The sequence below is a fragment of the Madurella fahalii genome (genome assembly GCF_045866475.1).
Source record: "Madurella fahalii IFM 68171 DNA, scaffold_4, whole genome shotgun sequence".
NCBI classification, from domain to species: Eukaryota; Fungi; Ascomycota; class Sordariomycetes; order Sordariales; genus Madurella; species Madurella fahalii.
In genome coordinates this window covers 3,890,623-3,912,343 of record NW_027263974.1, presented here as the reverse complement: position 1 = coordinate 3,912,343, position 21,721 = coordinate 3,890,623, and the positions used below count along the sequence as shown (strand labels likewise).

Sequence of the window (21,721 nt, the reverse complement as noted above, 5' to 3'; positions counted from 1 at the left end):
GGTTGGAGAATGGTGGAACTATAAGAGCGCTACCAACGTCTTCTACGCTCCGTCGAGACGGAAACAGCTGGACTACGCTAAACCGTTGTGCTTTCCGTCCGTACTTTACTTGATGCCGCCGATCTTTATACAAGCAACGCCAAACACCGCATGAGGTTCGTCTGCTGGTTGGGTAACATTGGGAGGCAGCCGACAGGTACCGTACATACGGTCCAATCCCTGTAAAGTAGTAAGCTTCAAGATTTACGTTAGGGATGGGTGTACCGGAAATCCGACCCTCAAACGCGACGCTGTCATGTTTGAGGAGGTAAAGAATCCATTGAAATCAATCTACATGGTCTCGAATAGCCCCCCTTAGTCTTACGTTAACACGTTCGTTCTGGTTGTCGACGAGCGGATGGCTGGATTCCTGTCGCGGCTTTCCTAGGGTTATATTAGGTCTTGGCATCTTCGTGGCGCTAATTATGAATCCTTCTGACCATGCTGCCATCTGGTGTTGCTGCCGTCCATCCGTCTCCGTGCCACCGGTTATATGCAACCCTCGAATCAGAGCGCACCTTGACCCAAACGCCTTACCATGTCAGCGTGATGTCTTGGAGAAAGCCACATTAGGCATTCGGCGAGGCGTAAATGTATGACGTCCAAAATATATCGCTTGCGATGGATTGTTTTGGGGGGTGGAATAGGTGGCGGACGGCGGTAAGCTCAACTTGTACGGCTCTCGTATATCCGGCACGGCGCGACACCATTGATTCGACCCCGCTTCCTCCACTGGAGCATGAGGCTGTGCACTGCGCTCAGGGCAGATAATCATCTTGGCAATCCAAATGGTCAATGGCCGACGGTCCTGGTACTCGTGATCAAGTTGCCGTGTTTCCTTGATCGTCTGTCCCTGCGAACGGCGCTCCGGCCAGTATGAAGGGCACAGGCTAAGCTGCAGACAACAACATGGTGATGCAAAACGTTGTAGTTGACTCGTGGACGAAGGAAGGAAGAGGAGACAGAGTAGACGAAGTGGCCGTGGCGGTGATAGCTCTCCATTGGTACTGTACATCCCTACCTACCAGGATGTAGGAGCTACAAGGCGAGCGGATTCCTAGCACCTGCCTTGGGCAATTGATGACATCAGGATTAATTGTATTTGCGATCCTCAGTGACAGGGGGCCGTTCGGCGTGGTAAGTAGGAAACCCAAAAAAACCTAAGTGTAGTACTGATTACAGCCTGGCACTCTGAGACGAATCTGGGCACGCGAAATTACCTTTTCGTTCGTAGCCCTGAGCTAGGGTGCGCTGGAGTGAGCTGTGGCGGATTTGTCCTGAGATTTCCCTGATTCTTTCCTGAGCTAGGGTAATCCCACGCCCGGCTACTACACAGCCTCAGAGGCCCGTTTTCAGTCCCCTCGGCTAAAGATCCCTTTCGGTAGGTCACGCTGTTCCGCGCAGTAGCTTAAAACAAGTGATAAAGCAGTGGAAGAAGACTCTGGGCTAAAAAATGCGCAGGCAGTGGAAAATTCGGTTTGCATTGTCATGCTTCGGCCTATATGGGATAGACTGATGTTGGATCGGATCACTTGCACGCAGATAGACTGAATTGCCTGTATTGTGTTGTGTCAGGAGAGTTGTCTGGCTTTGGCAATTTTTCTGGAAATCTCTGCTATCCACACTACGGTCAGGGGTCTTAACTAAATGCCTTGGTACGTAGATAATCTAATAGCTAGGATATACTCTGAGATATCCTTATATGCTAGTGCTATCATGTGTTTGTTTATTATATACCGTCCTGAACCCCGAGCTAGGATATCACGTACTATCCTAGGGCATGTACTAGCATATTCTAGAAGGGGGATTGGTAGCCCAGAATTGGTTCAGTGGCCCAAAATTAGGGTCGGTGACTTAGAAGTAGGATCGTTAGCCCTAGGATGGGTTTAGTAGCCAAGAAGTAGGTTCAGGGCTCACAAGTGATTTCAGGTTCCAGAAGTAGCCCGAAATGAGGTTTCGTAGTCCAAAAGCGAGATCAGTAGCCACTATGGGGTTATATGTACTAGTATGTTTGGCTGGTATATCATATACTAGTATATTTAACGTGCCAGTATATTGTGTACCATCCTAAAACTGCGCTGGGACGTTATGTACCACCCTGTAGCATGCGATACGAGCTCGTTACTCCTCTGCGTCATGTGGAGTAATTAAAACTACCAGGCTATTAGCCTAGAATGTGACACTCTTTGTAACCTTGTAGGTAACAAGGATGGGGATCACAAGGCAAGATGGTCGGTTCTGGTGTTAGGCTATGGTGTGTGAATCAATTGAAGCCTGGCCTTCCTCCTCCGGAGGAAGGCCCAGTTGGTTCTTTATACACATCAACGCCTTCTGCAATCTCATTTGTTCTGGACCACCTGATCCGCCACGACCCGTCCTACGGCATCCCTCTTCTTCTATATGCCACGCACGGCACACCACAGCCCTGAGGGCCTGCTTTGTAGGCCCTCAGGTTCTACGGTTGCCCCCCGATACTAGTAGGTGTTACAAAGGGAGTGCCCGCACAGTAGCAGGAGCCTATTGATTGGTTGCAACAGCAGTTTGCTAATCAAAACGACAAGGAGCCGAAGGATACAGAAAACTGTGCCTTATGAAGTAGAAAGAGTATATTAAGTTGGTTGCTTGCAATCTGGATGCAGAAAAAAAAGGGCGTAATATGGGCTATGTAAGAGCTTCCACAGCCTTCTACTACTACTAATACAACTTAAAATAGCATAAGCAGTTGCATAAGTCCCTGCAGGTTTGCAAGCCTTTGGCTTCCAGAGGGTTTGGTTGTGATGACCTAAATGTCCCCCCTTCTCCTGAACCCACCTTTGTCCAGACATTGATCCCTAAAGAAGAGCCATCAAATACATAGGAAAAAGAGTTTCAACTCGATGACATTCAAGGCCTGAAGTAGGTGCAATCTCCGTAGTCCAACAGTTGCTGGCTGACCATGACAAGAAGAATAAAGAAGAAGGCAAACTTGAGGATGAACATGATGACATCGTCCGTGTATGACCACCAGGTATCGTGAGACTTCTGGTGTATGGCCTTGAGTCTCTGGCGCTTGTCCTTGGCTTCCCGCCTTAACATGTCGAGACACTTGTGCACAACGCCACTGAAGGTTGCCTGGATGAAATTATAGACCTGCCGAACAACCCACAAACAGCCCAGGAGGAGGAGGTTCGAGACGCCAAGGACCATATGGGTGGCGACGGCGCTGAGGCAACTAAAGACCAGCCACACGATGAATATGTCCTTCCACCTAGGTTTGGTTGCGGTGCCGAGCTGCATCTGGGAGACGGCGGCAATGATGACGAGGGAGGATAGACCGATGGCCCAGTGCAAGGCCCCCATGGTTTTGCGACCAATGGGTCTCTTTTTAGCCCTTGGCTTGTCGCTCTTTGCCACGCTGTCGGTTACGTTGTTACCTGGGTCGTCGTCATTAAACTGAACACTAGGGAACCGAGATAGGATGATCCGGTGTGTAGGCGAAGGTTCAGGCCCGGCATCGGGCTTAGCCGTAGACACTTGCTCGATCTCGTGCTTAACATTGACGTTGGGTTCGTCGTTGGACTTGTCCTCAGCTTTCTCCTTGGCGCTGCCCCCGGATGTTTCCTTCGGTATAACCGTAGGGGTTGAGGGGATGAACATTTTTTTGCCAGGGATAGGTAACCCGTCCTCGGGCTCGGCGCTCTCAGCTTCCTCGGACTTGACGATTTCAATCACCACCAGTCCATCTTTACGAGTCTCCCTCTTGATCTTAACCTGGGGTCTTTCCTGGGATGGTTTCTCGGAAGGTAGTCTGCCCACAACGCAGCGACGGGGTATCTTGTCGCCTTGCCGCAATGTCGCTTCATCAAGGATATCGGATTGGACGATGTAGAGTGCGCTATACTTGGGCACCGCGAAGCTGGGAGGAGAGAGAGACAGTGTGTTAGATACTTCTTGGCCATGCGCATAAGGTACCATAAGTGAAAAAGGCGGACGAGAAGTAGGAAGTTGTGGGGGATTGGGGCAAGAGGGAAATACGGGGGAAGATGGGATGAACTTGAACGTACTGGGCAAAGAAGTTGACAATGCTCATGACCAGGTATGGCACCACAGTAAGGCCAAATGCAGTGAAGCCATAGCGGTCGAGTTGGTCACCTCTGGTCCTATAAAGCGTGATACCCGCCGAGATCGCCTGTATAACCGCTGCGATGGGCTGGAAGAGGCTGTACTCTGCTCCGAGAGGCATCTCTGGCAGCTCGAGGTCCTGGTCTCCGTATACCGACCACCGCCTCTTTAGCAATGACTTCTCTGGAAGCGGTGCATTCGTCGTTGGGCGTTCGATCTTGGCATCCCATGGAACAAAGACCCAACCGTAGCCTGTTGGTAGTTCGCGTCCACCGAAAATGTTGAAGTGTTCGTCGGGCGGCTCGAACCGCAACCAGCGTTTTTGCTCATCCCGGCTAACGTCTGAAAGCTTGCAGTCATAGGTAGCAGCGGTGGTGGATGGCTCTTGCTGGTTCGAACTGGGAGGATCTCCGCCTTTGCTGCCACTCGAAGACTCCGAGCCCGAAGAGTTTTCCTCGAGTGTCACCTGTTCATAGCTTTCGTCTTTCTCATTCGGAAGCCAGTCATCATTTCGGCATGCGGTGATGAGGGCCCCGGCCCTGTGTGCTGTCTTAAGATTGTCCTTTGGGAGGACAATCCAGGGAAACCCCTTTTGGAGCCCCACGCTCCATTGGGCGATGGCGGGGAGTGCGTATCCAATGCCAAGGACCGGGTAGCAGAGGCTGTCGATAATCACCTTGACTGTTCTCCCGGTCGAAGCTCCGTGCGGGAGTCGAGCGCTGGCGGCGTGGGTGAGATAGTTGACGAAGACGAAGATTGCGATGTCCATGAGGCTCGTGGGGAAACAGACAAGGTTCGGCTTGCCATGATCCGAGACACCGGGCCCCGAGACGGTGACATTGCCAATCCCGGGAAGTGGAGCCGACCACACCCGCGAAGCGAGGAACAATGCCGTGATAACAAAAATCATGGTGAATTTGAGGTCCGACGAGTGAGCTTAGAAACTCTCGTTCCTCAAGGAAAGATACATCATTGGGGGGTCAGAAAGGATCGGTACTGAATCGAAAACGGCTGCACTGCTTTTGAACTCGATCGCCCATCCGCTGGCCAACTGGCAGAGGATAGAAATAAATCGAGCCGCCGAGAGCGCCGCAAATGTTGACCAGGCTCTCGCCCTTGGTGCCAGCTCATTGGCAGCCATGAAGCGGAGGTGTGAGACATTCTGTGCCACACAGAGGCTAATTGGCACAAGTGAAGCACTTCTCATTCCGGCGTTCACAGTTTACTGGACGGGACATCTCACATCTTGCAGACATTGGTTATACAGAGAATGGCGACCTTTCCCAAACTGTCTTCGCCAAGCAGTGCCAAAGCTGCACGCCCTGCAAATTAGGGCCCTGTCAAGCTGGCCCGACTGCCTGTAGTTGCCTTGCGCATATGCAGGCTTTTGTGGCCCCAATTGGGCGCATGTACAGTACACCAACAGGACATTCCGCATCATATCGACACCGTCCTGGCCAGCCTCACAGCTCCCAAGTTCTATTTCATTCGATTGACCAGCAGCGATTCACATGTGGAAGTACCTACCTCGCCCAAGGACAAACGTGGTTGAGGCCACTGCGAATGCGGGGAGGATACCGAACGCAATGAGCAGCTTGAGGACGAGAGATTAGAGCCGCACAGCAAGAGAGTCAGAGCCCGCCGCAAGGTTGCGTCACAGCCAGGGTTGTGATTTTAGTACACTAGTACTTAGTCTTAGTATTTCCTACTCGACTAATATTAGTGCTAGATTGTACTGAACTAGGCTATACTAATGTACTAGTATAAAATACCAGAAGAGAAGTTGAATATTACTTAATGTAACAGCCAATTAGTTGTGGAGATTGGGATATGCAGGACTAGCAGTACAAAGTCCTAAGGGATCAGGGTACTATAGGGTTATAGGATAAGGCTCCTAGGAACATTATAAAACATAGAAGCAGCACACCCAATGAATAACATCTTGGCTCCTTATGCAAGCAATTCAATATTCATTATCTACAAAGCTTCTTGCAAACAACTTATAGTGAGAGTGATTGTATGTCTAGTGCTTGCGACCACCTTTGTACAACACTGCTAACACTCCAGGTGTATTGCTGGCAGCCTGAACCCTCTCGGCTGAAGACTGTAACATATGCTTATGGGGGCTTCTGGCGTGCGCGGGACGAGTCGCCGTACACTCAGTATACGCGTAAATTTGCAACTGGACTTGTTGCCTGGGAGCTTTTCTTGCAGATTACGCGTCTATGTACTATTGAAGGGCAACTCTAGCTGGAGGTACTGCAAACGGGCCACGTGTAGGACACCCTAGCTCATAAAAGAGTCAGGGAAAGCTCAGGGTAAATCAGCCACGGTGAGCTGTGGCTCAGCACTGCACGCGGGATTGGCAATGCTGAGTGCCCAGATTCGTCATACAACCGGGCTGTACGGTGATAGTCCGTTATAGGTATACTCGCGGTCTTCAAGTGTGCACAAAACGCAGCGCTTTGCTCCAGCTCCGTTGCGTAGCGCGACTTGCGCCTAGGCCATCGTCGCAACGTCTACCGCTGCGAACAGACTTGTTCACTGGAACCTAGGGTGCTGCAGCATCTGGGTTTGCGCGATTTAACTCTGAGGCGTGGATCATGCTGATAACAGCCCAATATACTAATCATTGAAAATTTCCTCATTCGTAGATGCGCCTGTGTTGCCGCCGCTTTAACCTATTAGTGGGTGTACTTGCCTGTGCAGCCGGCGTACGTGGTGTACTGAACACAGGTGTAGCCAGGGAGCTACATTCTGCCACCCCCGGCTAGTAGAGTTGCCACGTGTTGGATACACGGGTGGTTGGGATTAAGGCTGCCAGGCACCAAGAATCTTGGTAGTGTGGATAAAAACTATATCGTTCCCATAGACAGAGTTCGCTAGAGGACATCACAAGCTACATTCAATTTCAGCACTCTTTCTATACCTGTTACAGGCTCAATTGACGAGCTGTCTTTACGTGCAAAGTGATCTCTCTCTGATCAGAGGGAGCTCTATCTACACATGTTGTTTTGACCTTGTTTAGTCTACAGGGATCCAATTTGTGGTGGTGTCGCCTAGCCTGTCTTGTCTATCTTGTCTGTCTGGCATTTGGCCGTCTTTGCCCTTCCCTTATTTTTATGGGTATGTGGGTGTAGGTGTGTGTTCTGCAATATTCAGTAGGCTACTGTGGGTACGGACCGGAAGCCTTGGAACCGCAGTATAAACGCAGGTCTAAAAGTAACTACAACGCTAAGCCAGACTCATGCAATTATCGCGTTAGATAAGTACCGAAGGAGTATACGAGTAGGGAAGAAGACGGGTAAGTGAGTGGGGTATATAAGCCCTAGCCGTCATCAAGGGTTATAAGGAGGAAGATAAGAGACAGAGCTTAGGAAGGAGGTAGAGTTCAATAAGACCACCATTCTACCTCTAACGAGCACTCTGCTCCTGCGTTGCGTATACACTGCTTGTACCCGGACACTCTGGTCCTACTACCCTTGGATCCTTGATCCTTACAGCTTAGGCCGCTTGGAAGGTAGGCGGCAGTTGTCCTAACGCTCTCTTGTAACTGGCTCCAAGTGCTGGAGTTTGTAAGGCAGGCAGTTGGGCCACTGAGAGCGAGGATTACGGATTCGGCGTATAGTTATCAAGGGTGTTGTAATTGAGATACAACAAGTCCTTAAAGGTAGGATCCTATGCGGTTGTGGAATAGAGCGGGTATATCTGTGGAGAAAAATTTGATCGAGTTTCAAGTATTTAGAGAGGGGTTGACTACGTATTATATACATTGTTGTATTTAGTGCGGTGTAGACATTCCTTGATACCTTTAAGAAAATGCAGCCCCTAACTGTAAAGCTCATTTTCCCCAAAAATTTCGCATTACCTTGCTATGAGCTCCGAATAGGGGTATTATATCCTTTGCCTCCGCTCGGTACTGTTTCTTGGAATCACCTAAACGCCTGAGAGGAAGCTTTAAGCCGGAACCCCCTACTCTAAGAACAAAAAATGTATATCGGTGTCTGTTCGACTTCATTTCCCAGCTGATTTCGTCGCAGTCTTGGTTCTGTATCGGCCGTTGTCGGGACAGTACCATCAAGGATACCGCTCTATATTGCACAGAGCAGCCAGTTACCATATTCCGCAATAGTTTCCCATGGTACTCGGAACAATTCATTGTCTCCCTTTATCTTCCCCCTCCGCTGTACCTCTCTCCCTTGTACCGAGGATACCGGACGTTTATCAATAGAGACGTCAGGCGAAAGAAAACACAGCTTGCGGCAACACCCGCCTACCTACCATTCAAGGCATTGTGCGAGGGAGGGGTGAGACAAGACAGCTGCGGGAAAATTGCACTCTTGCGTGTATGACTCCGGCTCACCCGCCAATGGGAGGTGAGCTGGGTGAGCCTCGCCGCTTTTCTTCGCACGAGCGGGGTGAGCGGGGGTGAGCAAGCGGGTGATGCGGCGTAGCCACGTAGTGTTGCTCTATATATACAACCCTTTCGGGACGCGAGCTACTAAATCAGGTAAGTTCAAGAGAGAATATTTCTAGCACTGGTTTATATAGGGAAGCCTTTACTTCCTGAGTGTCGAAGGTCCTACAACTCTTGCATTACAACCCCGCTCTCACGTTAACGCGTGCGCCTAAACGCGCCGCTCATTAGATGATAGAATTGCGGAATGCGGTGCCGTGATTGAGGCGTATAATGATTAGCTAGACGCCGCATCGAGAGCGGGCTTAGTCTTACGCTTAGAAAGCCAGCTATTTTCTATACGTTATTATTGCGATCTGAAAGGGTTTAGCCCTGCCAAGAGTTAGAGCGCAGTTAGCTGCAGGGGGATCCCCTTTGTATATATACCGCTCAAAGCCTCTCACATATTGGGATCAGAACAAGGCACACTTTCTCTTCTTTTCTCCTACCAACGCTCTATTCTTGAGTCCCCTTTTGCTCCCTGCAGTGTCACAGTTATAGTATCTCGAGACCTTTCTAAGAACACCGTAAATCCAAAACGTCGCCCTCCCCTCCACCCTTGTCGCTATAGCCCGAGCTCCTCTAACCTCGCCGATCGTCAATTGAGGGTTGTTGTTCTCTGTTCAACAATGGTGGGTGTCTGCCAGCTCCTGTGAAACAGCTCGTTGCCAAGCTCTTGGTTACCCCCACGTCGGGCAGCCATACCTGCGCGGCAACCGAACTTCCGAGTTCCAAGTCCCACAACTTCCAACACCACCCTCCGACTTGATCTGTTTTAGACCTTCCCGACTTCTTTGGTCTTTCAATCCGCTACAAACAGTGCACTCAAGGAAGAAAACAGAGACAGAGAATTATGTCGGAAGGCGAGGGAGGCAAAGACGAATCAACTATTCCGGAAGAGATTCTCGCAAGAGACAAAGAAACCGAACCGACTCGTAAAGTTTCCGGAGAGAAGCGCAACCACAAAGCGGAGCGAAAATTACTTGAGGTCACAGATGCGTGGGACGAAGACGAAGATGCAGTTGAGGAGTGGCTAGGTAAAGGCGCCGACCCCAATGCGCGTTCGAGGTATGACCAGTCGACGCCGCTGCACCATGCTGCGGGGAAGGACCATGTCGGCAGTGGCAGGATTCTTCTTGAGCGCGGCGCCGACCCAAATGCTGTGCGTCGTGACCAGTCAACACCGCTGCATCTAGCCGCCGAAAAGAATAGCGTCGAGTTCATCGGCCTGCTTCTTGAGAAGAAGGCGGCCCTGAATGTCCTCAACAAGTCTCACCAGACTCCGCTACGCTTGGCTGCAGCCAGTAGGAGTCACGAGGCCACCGATCACTTGCTTGAACAGGACGGCATTGACGTTAACATCCCAGATGGTCACCGCAAGATGGTAATCCATGACGCCTGTGCTGCCGGGTGGGCAGACACCGTGGAGAAACTTCTCGGCAAGGGGGCCATGGCGGATGCCCTGGACAACAAGAAGCGAACACCCATGCACTATGCGACTATGGGATCCAATTTCGAGGCAGTCAGGATGCTCATAGAAAGAGGGGCTTCAGTGAACGTCCAAGACGCCGGCAAGAGGACGCCCATCCATGAAGCTAGTGCCCGCGGCGATGCCGATATCGTCGAGAAGCTCATCACTAATGGCGCGTCTGTCAACGTGCACGACGAGAAGGGCAAGACACCTCTTCACATCGCGAGCGCGCGCGACTATGCTCGAGTAGTAGACGTGTTGCTTGTGCACGGCGCTGACGTTAACGCCGTCGCTCACGACGGGTCAACGCCCTTGCATGAAGCCCTACGATTCGGGGCAACACACGCGGCCGACCGGCTCCTCTCGCACGATGCGAAGCCAAGCATACCAATGGACATGCCGGCGGCTTCCGGCGGGGACCAGATAGCTATTGCGGAGCCACCGTGGGACGAATTCTCGCACGCTATGCGTCCGAGAGACACGGTCGAGCTGAGGTTGTCCGGGTCGGCTGACAACAACCAGGGGAGAGAAGTGCGCCAGGGTCTCCGAACGTCTGTGTGGCCCTGGCCGCCGAGGCCTTTCATTCTCGCCACACCGACCGTTCAAGAACTCCTGGACGAGAAGACTTCCCCTCTTATTAGGAAGGCCAAGAGGTCCACCGCAACTTGGGTTCATTTCCCAGCAAACAATGTGAGACCCGGAAACATCCGTACCAGTAGGTTGCTGTGCCTCTCTGAAGCTAATAGGTAATCGTGGACTGCAGCGAGCATGGGTGGAAGTAAGCGCCAACCTGTGCCATAGGCAAACTGACGTAAGTAGATCTGGAAACTAACCCATTCACCTCCAGGATGTTTTCAAAATTTTGTACGCCTCTCAGCAGCACGATGAAGAAGATCACGTTACAGCTGCCGCGGAAGAAACCCAGGAAGACGAGGGTGAAAAAACAGGGTCCGAAACGAGTCTCATGAGCGACTTGAGTGACTCGAGTGACTTGAGCGACTACAGCAGCTCCGGCGGCTCGACCGACTCTGAAATACCAGACGAGTCACACGACGCTGACAGGAAAAGGAAGCTGCTGTCGATCCTTGCCTTCATCAAGAACCAATTCAACAGCATCCGAGCGGAGACTTCACGACAAACAGGGCAGGTAAGATTGAGATAGATAGAGCACGAGAAAGTTTGAATTACCAACAGCAATCCAGGGGCCCGGCGACGGCGAAATCCATTCCTCGCCCAACAAATATCAACCAGACAATATGGTTGCTTTGGCGGTAGGCTACAAATCCAGTGATAGATTTTCCAACCGTCTTGATTCCCAACTTCGACGGGCCACTAACACTGGGAAGCTTCCCATAATTGACATAGACCTGCGGCAGCCTTACTATGACCGCGCCAAAGCTCAAGAAGTAGAAGGGAGGGCGGCCGTGGACGGAGCGGAGCACGGGACAACTGACAGCAAGAAGACGAAGGGAGGAAAGGATGCGGAGGCAGATGCCGAAACGGCATTCCTAAGGAGGATCAAGGAGTACACGGTCGGCGACGGTGGAGCGCCAGCGGAAGCCGAGGCAAGATACCTGCAACTCATGGCCAAGTTAGGGCTCACGTACGACCACCAGGTTGACGCACCCGTCTCTTTGGACGAGTACTTCCACGAATCCATTGGCGAGGCTGAGCTCAACGTGAGAAACGGCGACCAGGTCATTTCTCGCTTCATAGCCCGTCAACGAGCCGAGAAGGACAAAACCACCACCGAGCATCAGGTCTCGACGGGCGTGACGGAGCAGGGTCCGCACCACGACGCCAGCCCGGGCGAGCTTGAAGCGGGCCTCGGGCATCCTCCTTGGGCTGCTCGCGTGACGGACCAATTTTGCCAGAGAATCATAACTGTGTCCCGGTTTTGGATTTGGAAGGTTGACGGTTAGTGAGGATATTAACCCAACCGGACACCCACTGGACGCAAAAAGCCTGATGGTGCTGCCTTTATAGAACAAACCGTCGTGACGTCGTTTCCTCAACTCTGGGACGAGACTGGCCGTCAAGGTCGTCTAGCACGTGAGATCTGGATGGGTCTGATTGAAAAGGTGTTGAACGGGCAGAAGAACGGGATACGCAAAGTCCAGCTCGACGCGGATGATCTGCTGGCCGAGATTGCCAAGGCTTGTCTTCAGTTCCGTCCATCTTTCAGGCTCATGGGCAGGGAGTACACGTACCCGGATGTCTTTGCATCTGAGATTGCCTTTGTGGTACGGTTTATGTCCCGCCCAATGTCGAGTCGGTTCAGGTTGCAAGCGCTAATGTGTGGCGCAGTCCCGCCAAGTGACAAACCTCTACAGACAGTACAGAAACGCGCTGGAACATTTGGTCAAGGATTTCTCTCAGTCCATCAAGCTTGCGACCGAGTGTCTCATTACGGTGGACGACATCCTGAGCGAGATCACCATGATCAGGAGGGTATACCGAGACCAGGGGCGGACCATGCTTACCATAAAGACCGGGAACCGCCACGAGACGGGGCCGGAAGCGAGTCTCAACTACAATACCCACGAGTGGGGTTACGAAGGGTTGAGATCGATAGAAGATAAGCACATCATCGCGAGGCTGAAACACCTCGAGAAGGATGCGCAGATGGTCCGAAAATCGGTAAGCGTGTGCTCTCGATGCTTCAGACTCCTGGCAGACAACCTATTGACCGCACCCCTTGTTCCGGTACCTCACTAACGGGTGGACCTTGTCCAGATTACGACGCTCCTTGACCTGCGACAGCGCCAGGTCACCATCGATATGGCCTTGAGCTCCGAGGCGCAGTCGGACATGCTCTTCAAGCAGTCCAGCATCCTGTTCATATTTACTTTGGCAACTGTGCTCTTTGTGAGTTCCCCAGCTCTCATCTGACTTAGAGTATCTGGCCTCTGACGTCCAAAAACTGGACAGGCGCCGCTGTCGTGGGTTGCCGCTCTCATGGCGCTGAAGATCGACGACTTTACCCCCGACTCCGAGTCGTGGTCGCAGTCGCGGGTAGCGGGAGCATCTGGTAGGTTTCTGCATTCTCCTTTCGCACAAAAATGCACCTATCAGATGAACTTTCATTAGCTGATCGAGTTGTGTGCCATAGTTGGCAGCATTTTGGGTACGGTGGTGTTGTGCACGGCTGGACTGGCCTTGTACTTGACACACCAGAACCATCTATTGAAGTCGAAGAAGCCAGTATCATCTTGAACAAGGAACAAGTCACAGCTAAAGTCAGGATGTTACCGTATTGGAAGAAGGTCATAACTCCTTACCGTATGACGGGCTTTGTCCTTGTGCTCAATGATGGGACATCATGGGTGTTGATGTCGATGGTTTGAGGGTTAGGATTACCCCGATTCGAGTGTCCTAGTACGGGTAACTATGAGTTCCTCAATCCGTCCTCGCATATATCCAAATAACACCGACATTTATTAACTGCCAAACTTTTCTGAAACGCTGCTCTTCTACCCTGTTTGTGGCCGGAGCGAATCTGGAAGCGGCTCCTCCGAGAGGTCGACTTACCGCCTCGCAGAGTCGTAACATTTAATTAGGCAAAATGACAAGACTGGCTATTGGCCAAGTTCCGCCGGGTAGATCGACAAACCAGAGACACGATGTTAATGAAGAACAAAACCGGTGTATGCTGCTGTTCTGGCCAACCCTTGGTGTCTTGTCCTTCATCAAGCAGTACCCTGGACCCGAACAATGGTGCCAGGACAGAAACGCCATGCACACGCTCCCTTTCTTCGTCGGGTTATCCGCTGCGGATTCGCCGCTGCTTTACATTTGAAGCGTTTGTCCCGTTGCTTATTTTCTTTGGGATCGTTTGTTGGCTAACTTCCTGGAATTCAAACTGGGGACTCTCAAAATCGGGGAAAGGAGGAAAAGAGGCAAAGAAAAAAAATAGTAAAGGTCAAAAATTAAAAGCAAGAGAAGACGTAAAAGGAGGGATTGGCCCGTCAAGAAACGATAGACGCAGCTGCCGAGCAGCAAACGGTGTTTCTTCGCCTTCAAGCCTTGTTGAGCGGTTCGCTCGTCCGAAATGCCCCCGACTTGACAGAAAAGGGAGGAGGGGAAAAGGGAAGAAGAGAAAAGGGAGGGAGCAGCACAGCCACGGCACCTGAGCTTAAGCTGGTCGCCTTGTCAAGCAGGCATGCAGGCACCTCCATGTTCTGTATCACATTGCCATCTAGCCTTACGTATGCTGACATATAGACGCAAAGAAGATCCTCCGTTCATGGTCTCAATTCATGGCCAAAGATAAACATCCATCGCCGTCGACAGCTTCCGGAAAACCCTTGACCCCGTCCTCCAGCGACCCCCAAAGTGCCCAACATGTCCATTCCCATGCAGGTCTTCATTCCGCTGGTATTACACCTGCGCATTCCGGTCAGTCAAGGCATTATTGTACGGACGCGGACAACAGGGTCGAAGCGGCACACAGCCAAAATCTAACTATGCTCTCCTGGTTGCTATGCGCCAGACACCAGGCTTGACCAAGAACAGGATCCTTCCATTTGCTTCGGATGAAGATAAAATGTTGAACCGACTTTGCTCGCCGCTAAAGATAGATCCCGTTACCCCGGTTTTGCGTAAATACAGCGTTCTTCACTACCTGTAGTCGTGCCAGATATTCCACTCCGCTGGCCACGGACGGTCGGATCCGATGGAGCCTTCGCGAAGCTGTTTGCTCCTCGACGATTGGAAGACGGACCCGTTGACTGTAGGAGACCTCCGTAACCGTAAGCTCTATGAGAACCCGCCGTTTCTTGCTTACCTCTTAGCTTGGTCGACCGGAGCGAACGAGGCGGAGAAACTTGCGGATGAGGGAATCCACCTTGTTAGTGCATTCCGACTTGTGGGCTTCCGGCAAGTTGTCGGAACGCTGTAGGAAGTGTTGGACAGGCACTGTGTTGACGTGGCGAGAGTGCTGTACGAGCGGGTCAGAAAGTAGTAGTACTAGTGGTACTTCAGTAGCTTCCTGTATATCAGTCCGGGCAAAAAGAAGGTAATAGATGGGGTGTAGATTTTGGTGTCGGTCTTACAGAGACTGGGGCTTTGCTGAGTCACTTAGCCGAGAGCTTATGTGTACGACTGCGTCATAGACTGCTCTTTGGTCTAAGGGGAAGATACATTAAGACACATTGGCACTAGTCCTAGGATAAACTACTGAGTCGTGCTTCTGACCTGAGTCCCCTAATGTACCTTAGACTGTGTCCTCGCTGCAGCGAGCTGCAAGGTAGAGTGGTAGGAACTATGAACTTACGTTTTTACCTTAGCTAAGTTGAGCGTGAAACGATACCATTTTTTCTAAGCACTATCGCGTGGGTAGGTGTCATACTTAAGGTGCAATTGCTGGGCAGCAATTGCGGCGTCGCTTTTGCGCGACAGTAGGTTTTCTCTAGCTGCGCACAGTACCATCCCGAGGTTATGTACATAAGGTAAGGTCACAGGTAGGTAAGGTAGGTAGCGAGAGCGAGGGAGGGGTCGGACTCTCTCAAGTGGGGCGCCGGTCTAATCAACGACCTACCGGAATCAGCCAATGCCCAGCGTTTTCGGGGGCGTCGTCAGCAGCTTGCCTTCTACTTCGACTTTCCCACCCTCGAAGACGTATTGATGCTGTCCAAAGTCACTAGTAACACTTCCAATGGAATTTGAGCACAATCAGCTCGTCAAGTCTCGCCGATCGGGCTTCAATGCCCGGCGGAGAGACGAACGGTCATGCCGGCCTTCGACAGGCGGCGCCGTAGTCCTTTCCGCCTTCATCGTCTTCTCGTTCGTAATGCTCCGCCGCGCCTTTGACCACTTCTACCATCTACCTTCTAATCCGCACCATAACGCACCACTCACCCGGACCTACGAGGGCGAGCACATCTCATGGACCCCCTGCGGCACCCTAGCCGACCACGAGCTGGAATGCAGCAATATCACCGTCCCCATGGACCACTTCAACACCACCAATAACGCCTCGGACAACAAATCCTTCACCATTCCCCTCCTTCGCATGCGCAGCAAAAACACCACCAGCACTGCCATCGCCAACATCCTCCTCAACCCGGGCGGTCCCGGAGCGAGCGGCACTGCGCTCGTCCACAGCCGCGGCGCGCAGCTGAGCACCATCCTCGGCGACAGCTTCCACGTCGTCGGCTTCGACCCGCGGGGCATCAACCAGTCGGTCCCGCTCGCCGACTGCTACCCCTCGGACGAGGCGCGGCAGGAGCTGTCGCGGGTGCGCGCCAAGAAGGTCGTCGAGGACAGCGGCGAGCTGTGGGCGTGGACGGGCAACTTCGTGCGGGCTTGCGCCGACACCATGGGCCCCTACGCGGCCCACATCAATACCCCGCAGACGGCGGCGGACATGAACGCCATCCTGGACGCCCTCGGCCAGCAGGATATGTACTACTGGGGGTTCAGCTACGGCACTCTGCTGGGCCAGACCTACGCCACCATGTTCCCCGAGAGGGCGAAGAGGGTCATTATCGACGGCGTCGCGAACCAGTTTGACTGGTACGAGGCGTTGCTTGATCGGGAGATGATGACGGATACGGACAAGGTGTTTGCAGGGTTTGTGAGCGAGTGCATCAAGGCCGGGACCGAGGACTGTGCGTTGGCGGAGGGGGGGGAGACGGAGGAGGAGCTGCATGAGAGGTTGGTCGATGGTGTTGGGAAATTGAAGGATGAACCCGTCGGGGTGTACATCAACAGTAGCGTGCACGGGGTGCTCGACTTCTGGACGGTGTGGCACAGGGGCATTTTCCCGGTGTTGTACCGCCCGGCCAAGTGGCGGGAGCTCGCGAGAAACCTGGCTTTGCTGCTCCGAGGCAACGCGACGGAGGCGTTCCTCGCCTACGGCCGGGGGCCGGCTTGGGAAACGGTGGGCGAGGCCCTCAAGTTTGTCAGCTACAACGATGGCACGTCCGGGCCCACCAATTGGCCGACGGATCGGGCAGGGTTGGTCAACCAGCTACTGTCGTTGTCCAACCAGTCCGTGTTCAGCGGCTTCACATACGACTACTACTTCTCCAAGCAGGCGTGGACAATACCGCGGACACACAATTACGTGCCAAAGCACAAAGTCAAGACGGCACACCCGCTGCTTCTTTTATCGACAACATACGACCCAGTCTGTCCGCTCGTATCCGCGAAGTCAGCAAACAATATCTTTGAGGGCTCACGTATCATCGAGGTCAAGGGGTACGGACACTGTTCATTGGCCGTGCCGTCCATGTGTGTCGCACGGCATGTGCGCGAGTATCTCATGGAGGGGAAGCTGCCTGCGGAGAATGTGCAGTGCGAGGTGGATGGAAACCCGTATTTTTCGAAGCCAGAGGAGAGCATCGCTGCTCTAGAGGCGCTCTCTTCCGCGGACGAAGAACGGCGGATTCGCCTCGCACAACTGGAGCTCGCGGAGAACTCCTGGTTGGGGCCATGGAGATGGTGAATAGGGCATTGGAGCGCCCCGTCGGGGACTTCAGGAGTGGTTGCGAACTCGTGTATAATACTCGGGTGCTCTCAACCACCCAGTCAAACAATGGGGAACAGGGTGCGGTACTTTAAGCAGAGTTCACAGAAATGAATATATTGGCAATGGAGGAAAACAAAAGCATCAAAACTGCGACGGCCAACGCTTCCCTTCTTGCGCTAGGCGCATTCCAGAGGCGACAAGCTATGTCACTTCAATGTAAGAAATTGAACGATGGATAAAGTAAGGTACTAGACCCTAGTAGGGATACGGGGGATCTTTGACATTAATGACACCATACTTAACTAGTTCGACTGTGCTTTACGCAGGCAATCGATAACAATGGTAATTAATACCTAGCTAGGGCATCATTTTCCCTATTATCAGCACGGAGTACAAGGGTTTAAGTGGTTAGCGCGGTGACATTGATGTCAGAACCCGCCTCCCCTTCTCCCCTAGCTAGGTATTGCTATACACGAAAGGAGAACCGCAAAAGGGGACTCCGCGAAATGCAAGGCTACTTCGGAGATATTACACTGCAGGGGAATGCAACAGTGGTGTCGTCACTCGCAACGTACACTGTTGAGCAAGATCGAGAACAACCACATCTAAGGTATTTATAAATCTGTAGTATAATATATGTGTAACGTATACCGAGGATACCCATTGGGCGAACGCTTGCCCGGCACTCTCCCGACACCAACGCCATGGCTTCTGCCACAAACCCGCATGGCCCCAATCAGTACGCTACACGATGAGCGCAAGGATGGATGTTGCAGCTTCGCAAATGAGCCGTCAGCGAGCCGACCAACCAGCTGTTCAAGTCAAAAGCGAATGAAAGCGAGTGAGCGGTGTGAGAGCTGCAATCCTGCGTTCCACCCCGGCCCACCCCAACCGGACCAAGACCAGTACCGGGAAATCTGAATACCTCCCCCCAACGCCTTCAAGAGAACCTTCGTCTCGCCCATACTCCACATCACTCATTGACTGCTAGTTCCATTCTACTAGGCACCTTGAGACGCTTGCTCAGCAGCCATGGCCACCATCGGCAACATGAAGCCCGCCATTGTCTTGATTCACGGAGCCTGGCATGTTCCAGACACTTACGAGAAACTTGCGACCGCGCTCCGGACCATCGGCTACGAGGTGCATGTCCCTCGGCTTCCCTCGGTGAGCGAAGTCCGCCCGCCAACCGCCGGCCTCTCTGCCGATTCAGAACTGGTCCGGTCCGTCGTCGAGAATCTCGCCAACAGCGGCCGCACCATCATTGCCGTCATGCACTCGTACGGAGGCCAGGTTGGGTCCAACGCCCTCCACGGTCTAGGCTTGGCAACACGCGCTGAAAGGGGCCTTCCCGGTGGCGTCTCACACCTCGTTTACATGTGCGCCTTCGCATTGCCCGAAGGCGGCACCATGGCCGGCAAGGTCAAAGAGTTCAACCACGAGCACCTGCTGCCGCTTACCCTTGATATCGCCGACGACCAGAGCGTTATCATCAGAGATCCCAAGACTATGCTGATTGGCGAAGACGGCGCGACCGAGGCCGAGATTGAGACGTACCTGTCGACGCTGCTGCGCTGGAACGCCAAATGCATGTCCGACGAGCTGGCGCATGCCGCCTGGCGGGAGATCCCTGTTTCGTACATCTACGCGACCAATGACATGATGATCCCACTCGACTACCAAAAGTCCATGGTTGATTGTCTGCAGGCAAATGGCTGCAGCGTCGAGACATTTACGCTTGAGACGGGACACTGCCCGAATCTGACGGCCACTCATGGGGTTGTAGATGTCATCAATAAGGTCGCCGCTATCCACTGAAGTCATGGTTGTACTCATACCTTAGGTAGATAGCTACTGCGAAAATGCTGCATCATATATCCGCGACTTATCGCTTTAGTACTTAAGTCATAATGGCTCCGTAATTGGCCCTGTTTACGGATTCTGGACAACATAAAGCGCACGGAGGCGAGTGAGGCACCCACTGCACAGGACGTAATAATTCAAGGGTCGGTTTAGTAGCGGTCCTGACGCCTCGCGGTCAGCAGTCAGCCTGCTTGGTATCCTCCACCTGGAAATCGCCAGCAGGTCGTCCGATTCGCGGGGCGGAAACTCGATCCTCTCTAACTGCCACACGTCTCTCAACTAGCACGTCAAGGCAGCATTCTGTTGTCTCTAAATCGAAGCCTTGATTGGACAGAAGCGGAACTGAACTGGATTCCAGGATGGTTACCAATATGAGGACCCGCCCTCACTCGTCCCGTTCTGGAAGCCAACGTTTTCCACCCAAACGCATATCAACAGTAGATCGCGAGATTCTCCGCCAATACCGCTACGTACGCCACTGCCGGCGAGGTCGGTCGGAGTATCACGCGGTGGCTGGCAGGTCGCGGACCTGCATCTTAAAATTCCTCTTTCCGGTCCGGGCCCTAATCGCCTCGCAGACTTCACTCGATTCGGAAGCCATTGTGCCGGTATTTGTTCCAGATGGCTGCTGCTGCAGATGAGCAGGGTCGCGGGTGGTGAAAGGGTTCAGAACCGAGTAACCGTTTTTTGCACTGCATCGTTAGGGGTGGCAGGACGGATCCCTCCGTTTCTCGGTGGCTCCCTGCTAAGCTCGTTCAGTTTCTCAAGCTCGACGGATAGGTCAGATGTGGTGTAAGAACCGACTCTATAGGGATATTGAAGCGGATGGTGACATTGTGCTGCTGAGCAACTTCTCGGTTGGCTAGCTTCTTGGTTAATGCGGCAAGGGACAACCGTTACCGGATGAGACCCGAGCCTTGGGTAGCCTAAAAGGGCTGGAGGTATGGTTAGGTACGTGGAGAACTGTAGCGCCGCTTATCAGACACGTTCTTCCGCATAGTCCAGTCATCCAGAGTAGAGTGGTAGAAACGATTCATTTTCCTTCTGTCGGCCGTCGTTCTTTCTCATCACACGGTTCATCGCCTTCCTGTCGAGTGTGTAACAATCTTCCTCCCCAAGTCCTCAGCTCCCAGGCTCACCTGTCCCCCCCCCCCCGGGTCAACTGAATTCCAGTATCCGAAGCAGAGCGTAGTCCCCCTAGGTAGGCTGCCGAGCGCAACGGGGTGGAAACAAGATCAGTTGGCGCGCTCCATGTTCTCCGAGTCGTCATCTCCCTTAGGCTCTCCCCTCTCCACAGGCCGAGGGCAGATACGCGGTCGGCATATCTCGAAAGGAAAAGTGCAATGCCCGCATAGGGGGTCGCAGCACCTCTGATTCGGGCGGCACCGGTTGGGGCCGCACTCGCCAGGTCGGGGTATCTCTTGGCGCTTCTCGGCCTTGGGACACATGACGTCGAGGCACTTGCCACCTGGCTTGGTGCAGGTGCCGCAGCTCTCGTTGCAGCAGACGAGGCCCTTGGCGCATACGTTACTACCGCAGGGCGTGCCGCCGGGAATGGGCACCGGAACACAGACCGGCCCGCCGTCAATGATCGTGCACACCGTTCCGGCCGGGCAAAGGACCAGGGCGCATTTGCTGATTTGACGGTCCTCGACCACGCCGGCTGGGTTTGCGAGCGTGCTTGGGAGGGCTGAGAGAAGGAGCCCCAGCGACGCGATGGCGATGGTTCGAAGGGTGGCCATTCTAAGACGTGCCTAGTCGAAGGTAGGGCCGAGCGTGTTCTTTGGAAGAGGCCGCCACTGATGCTATACCTCCAATGTATTGCTGGAAGAAACCCGCAACTAAAAGGGAAACATACGATTGCAACAGGACTGGAAGAGGGTGACAACGTACTTATACACCACTATGCATCGAGCCGAAAATATGGAAAGGGGGCAATCTACGTAGTCTTCAGATTCGCTAAACTTCATGATTGATTGGTCGGTGCTACCCCAAGAGCGCAGAATCGTCGAGCCAAGAGGAAAAGACTCTGGTGGGGTGAAACGCGGCGCTTCTGGGTCCGGGAAATGAGAGTAAGTGTGCTGGTGAACCGGCCTAATTCCCATCCGAGGCACCTGAGTGGTGAACAGCCCCATGCACACAGAGCGCCACCACCAGGACTGTGAAAACATCGAATATTACTCCGGCCGGAGGTAAGTATTGCAACAAATACGCCCGTCTTACGCTCATGGCAGTCGAGGAAACAGACGAAAAGGTGACGGCGGTATGGGATTTATCTGGGCCCGCGTGACTGCAGTTGATGGCTCCATATTTCATT

The 21,721-nt window shown here is 52.9% G+C and overlaps 5 protein-coding genes across 5 annotated transcripts; 3 read left to right on the top strand and 2 right to left on the bottom strand.

The window, feature by feature from the left end:
* Positions 1–2,922: 2,922 nt before the first annotated feature.
* Positions 2,923–5,050, bottom strand: MFIFM68171_08136 (uncharacterized protein; the record flags this gene model as incomplete). The annotated part of the gene is made up of 2 exons (XM_071063556.1): positions 2,923–3,934; positions 4,083–5,050. The coding sequence occupies 2 exons, from the start codon at positions 5,048–5,050 to the stop codon at positions 2,923–2,925; spliced, it is 1,980 nt and encodes a 659-aa protein (XP_070919657.1).
* A 4,399-nt stretch (positions 5,051–9,449) lies between these two features.
* Positions 9,450–13,414, top strand: MFIFM68171_08135 (uncharacterized protein; the record flags this gene model as incomplete). Its single annotated transcript, XM_071063555.1, has 10 exons — positions 9,450–10,757; positions 10,915–11,214; positions 11,270–11,338; positions 11,414–11,984; positions 12,054–12,310; positions 12,375–12,707; positions 12,804–12,935; positions 12,999–13,098; positions 13,180–13,194; positions 13,245–13,414. 10 exons carry the CDS (start codon positions 9,450–9,452, stop codon positions 13,412–13,414), a joined length of 3,255 nt encoding a protein of 1,084 aa, XP_070919656.1.
* Positions 13,415–15,723: 2,309 nt separating this feature from the next.
* MFIFM68171_08134 (AB hydrolase-1 domain-containing protein) lies at positions 15,724–17,517 on the top strand (the record flags this gene model as incomplete). Its single annotated transcript, XM_071063554.1, has 1 exon — positions 15,724–17,517. The coding sequence occupies one exon, from the start codon at positions 15,724–15,726 to the stop codon at positions 17,515–17,517; it is 1,794 nt and encodes a 597-aa protein (XP_070919655.1).
* Positions 17,518–18,573: 1,056 nt separating this feature from the next.
* Positions 18,574–19,359, top strand: MFIFM68171_08133 (AB hydrolase-1 domain-containing protein; the record flags this gene model as incomplete). The annotated part of the gene is made up of 1 exon (XM_071063553.1): positions 18,574–19,359. One exon carries the CDS (start codon positions 18,574–18,576, stop codon positions 19,357–19,359), a length of 786 nt encoding a protein of 261 aa, XP_070919654.1.
* A 1,280-nt stretch (positions 19,360–20,639) lies between these two features.
* MFIFM68171_08132 (uncharacterized protein) lies at positions 20,640–21,146 on the bottom strand (the record flags this gene model as incomplete). Its single annotated transcript, XM_071063552.1, has 1 exon — positions 20,640–21,146. The coding sequence occupies one exon, from the start codon at positions 21,144–21,146 to the stop codon at positions 20,640–20,642; it is 507 nt and encodes a 168-aa protein (XP_070919653.1).
* Between the last annotated feature and the right edge of the window lie 575 nt (positions 21,147–21,721).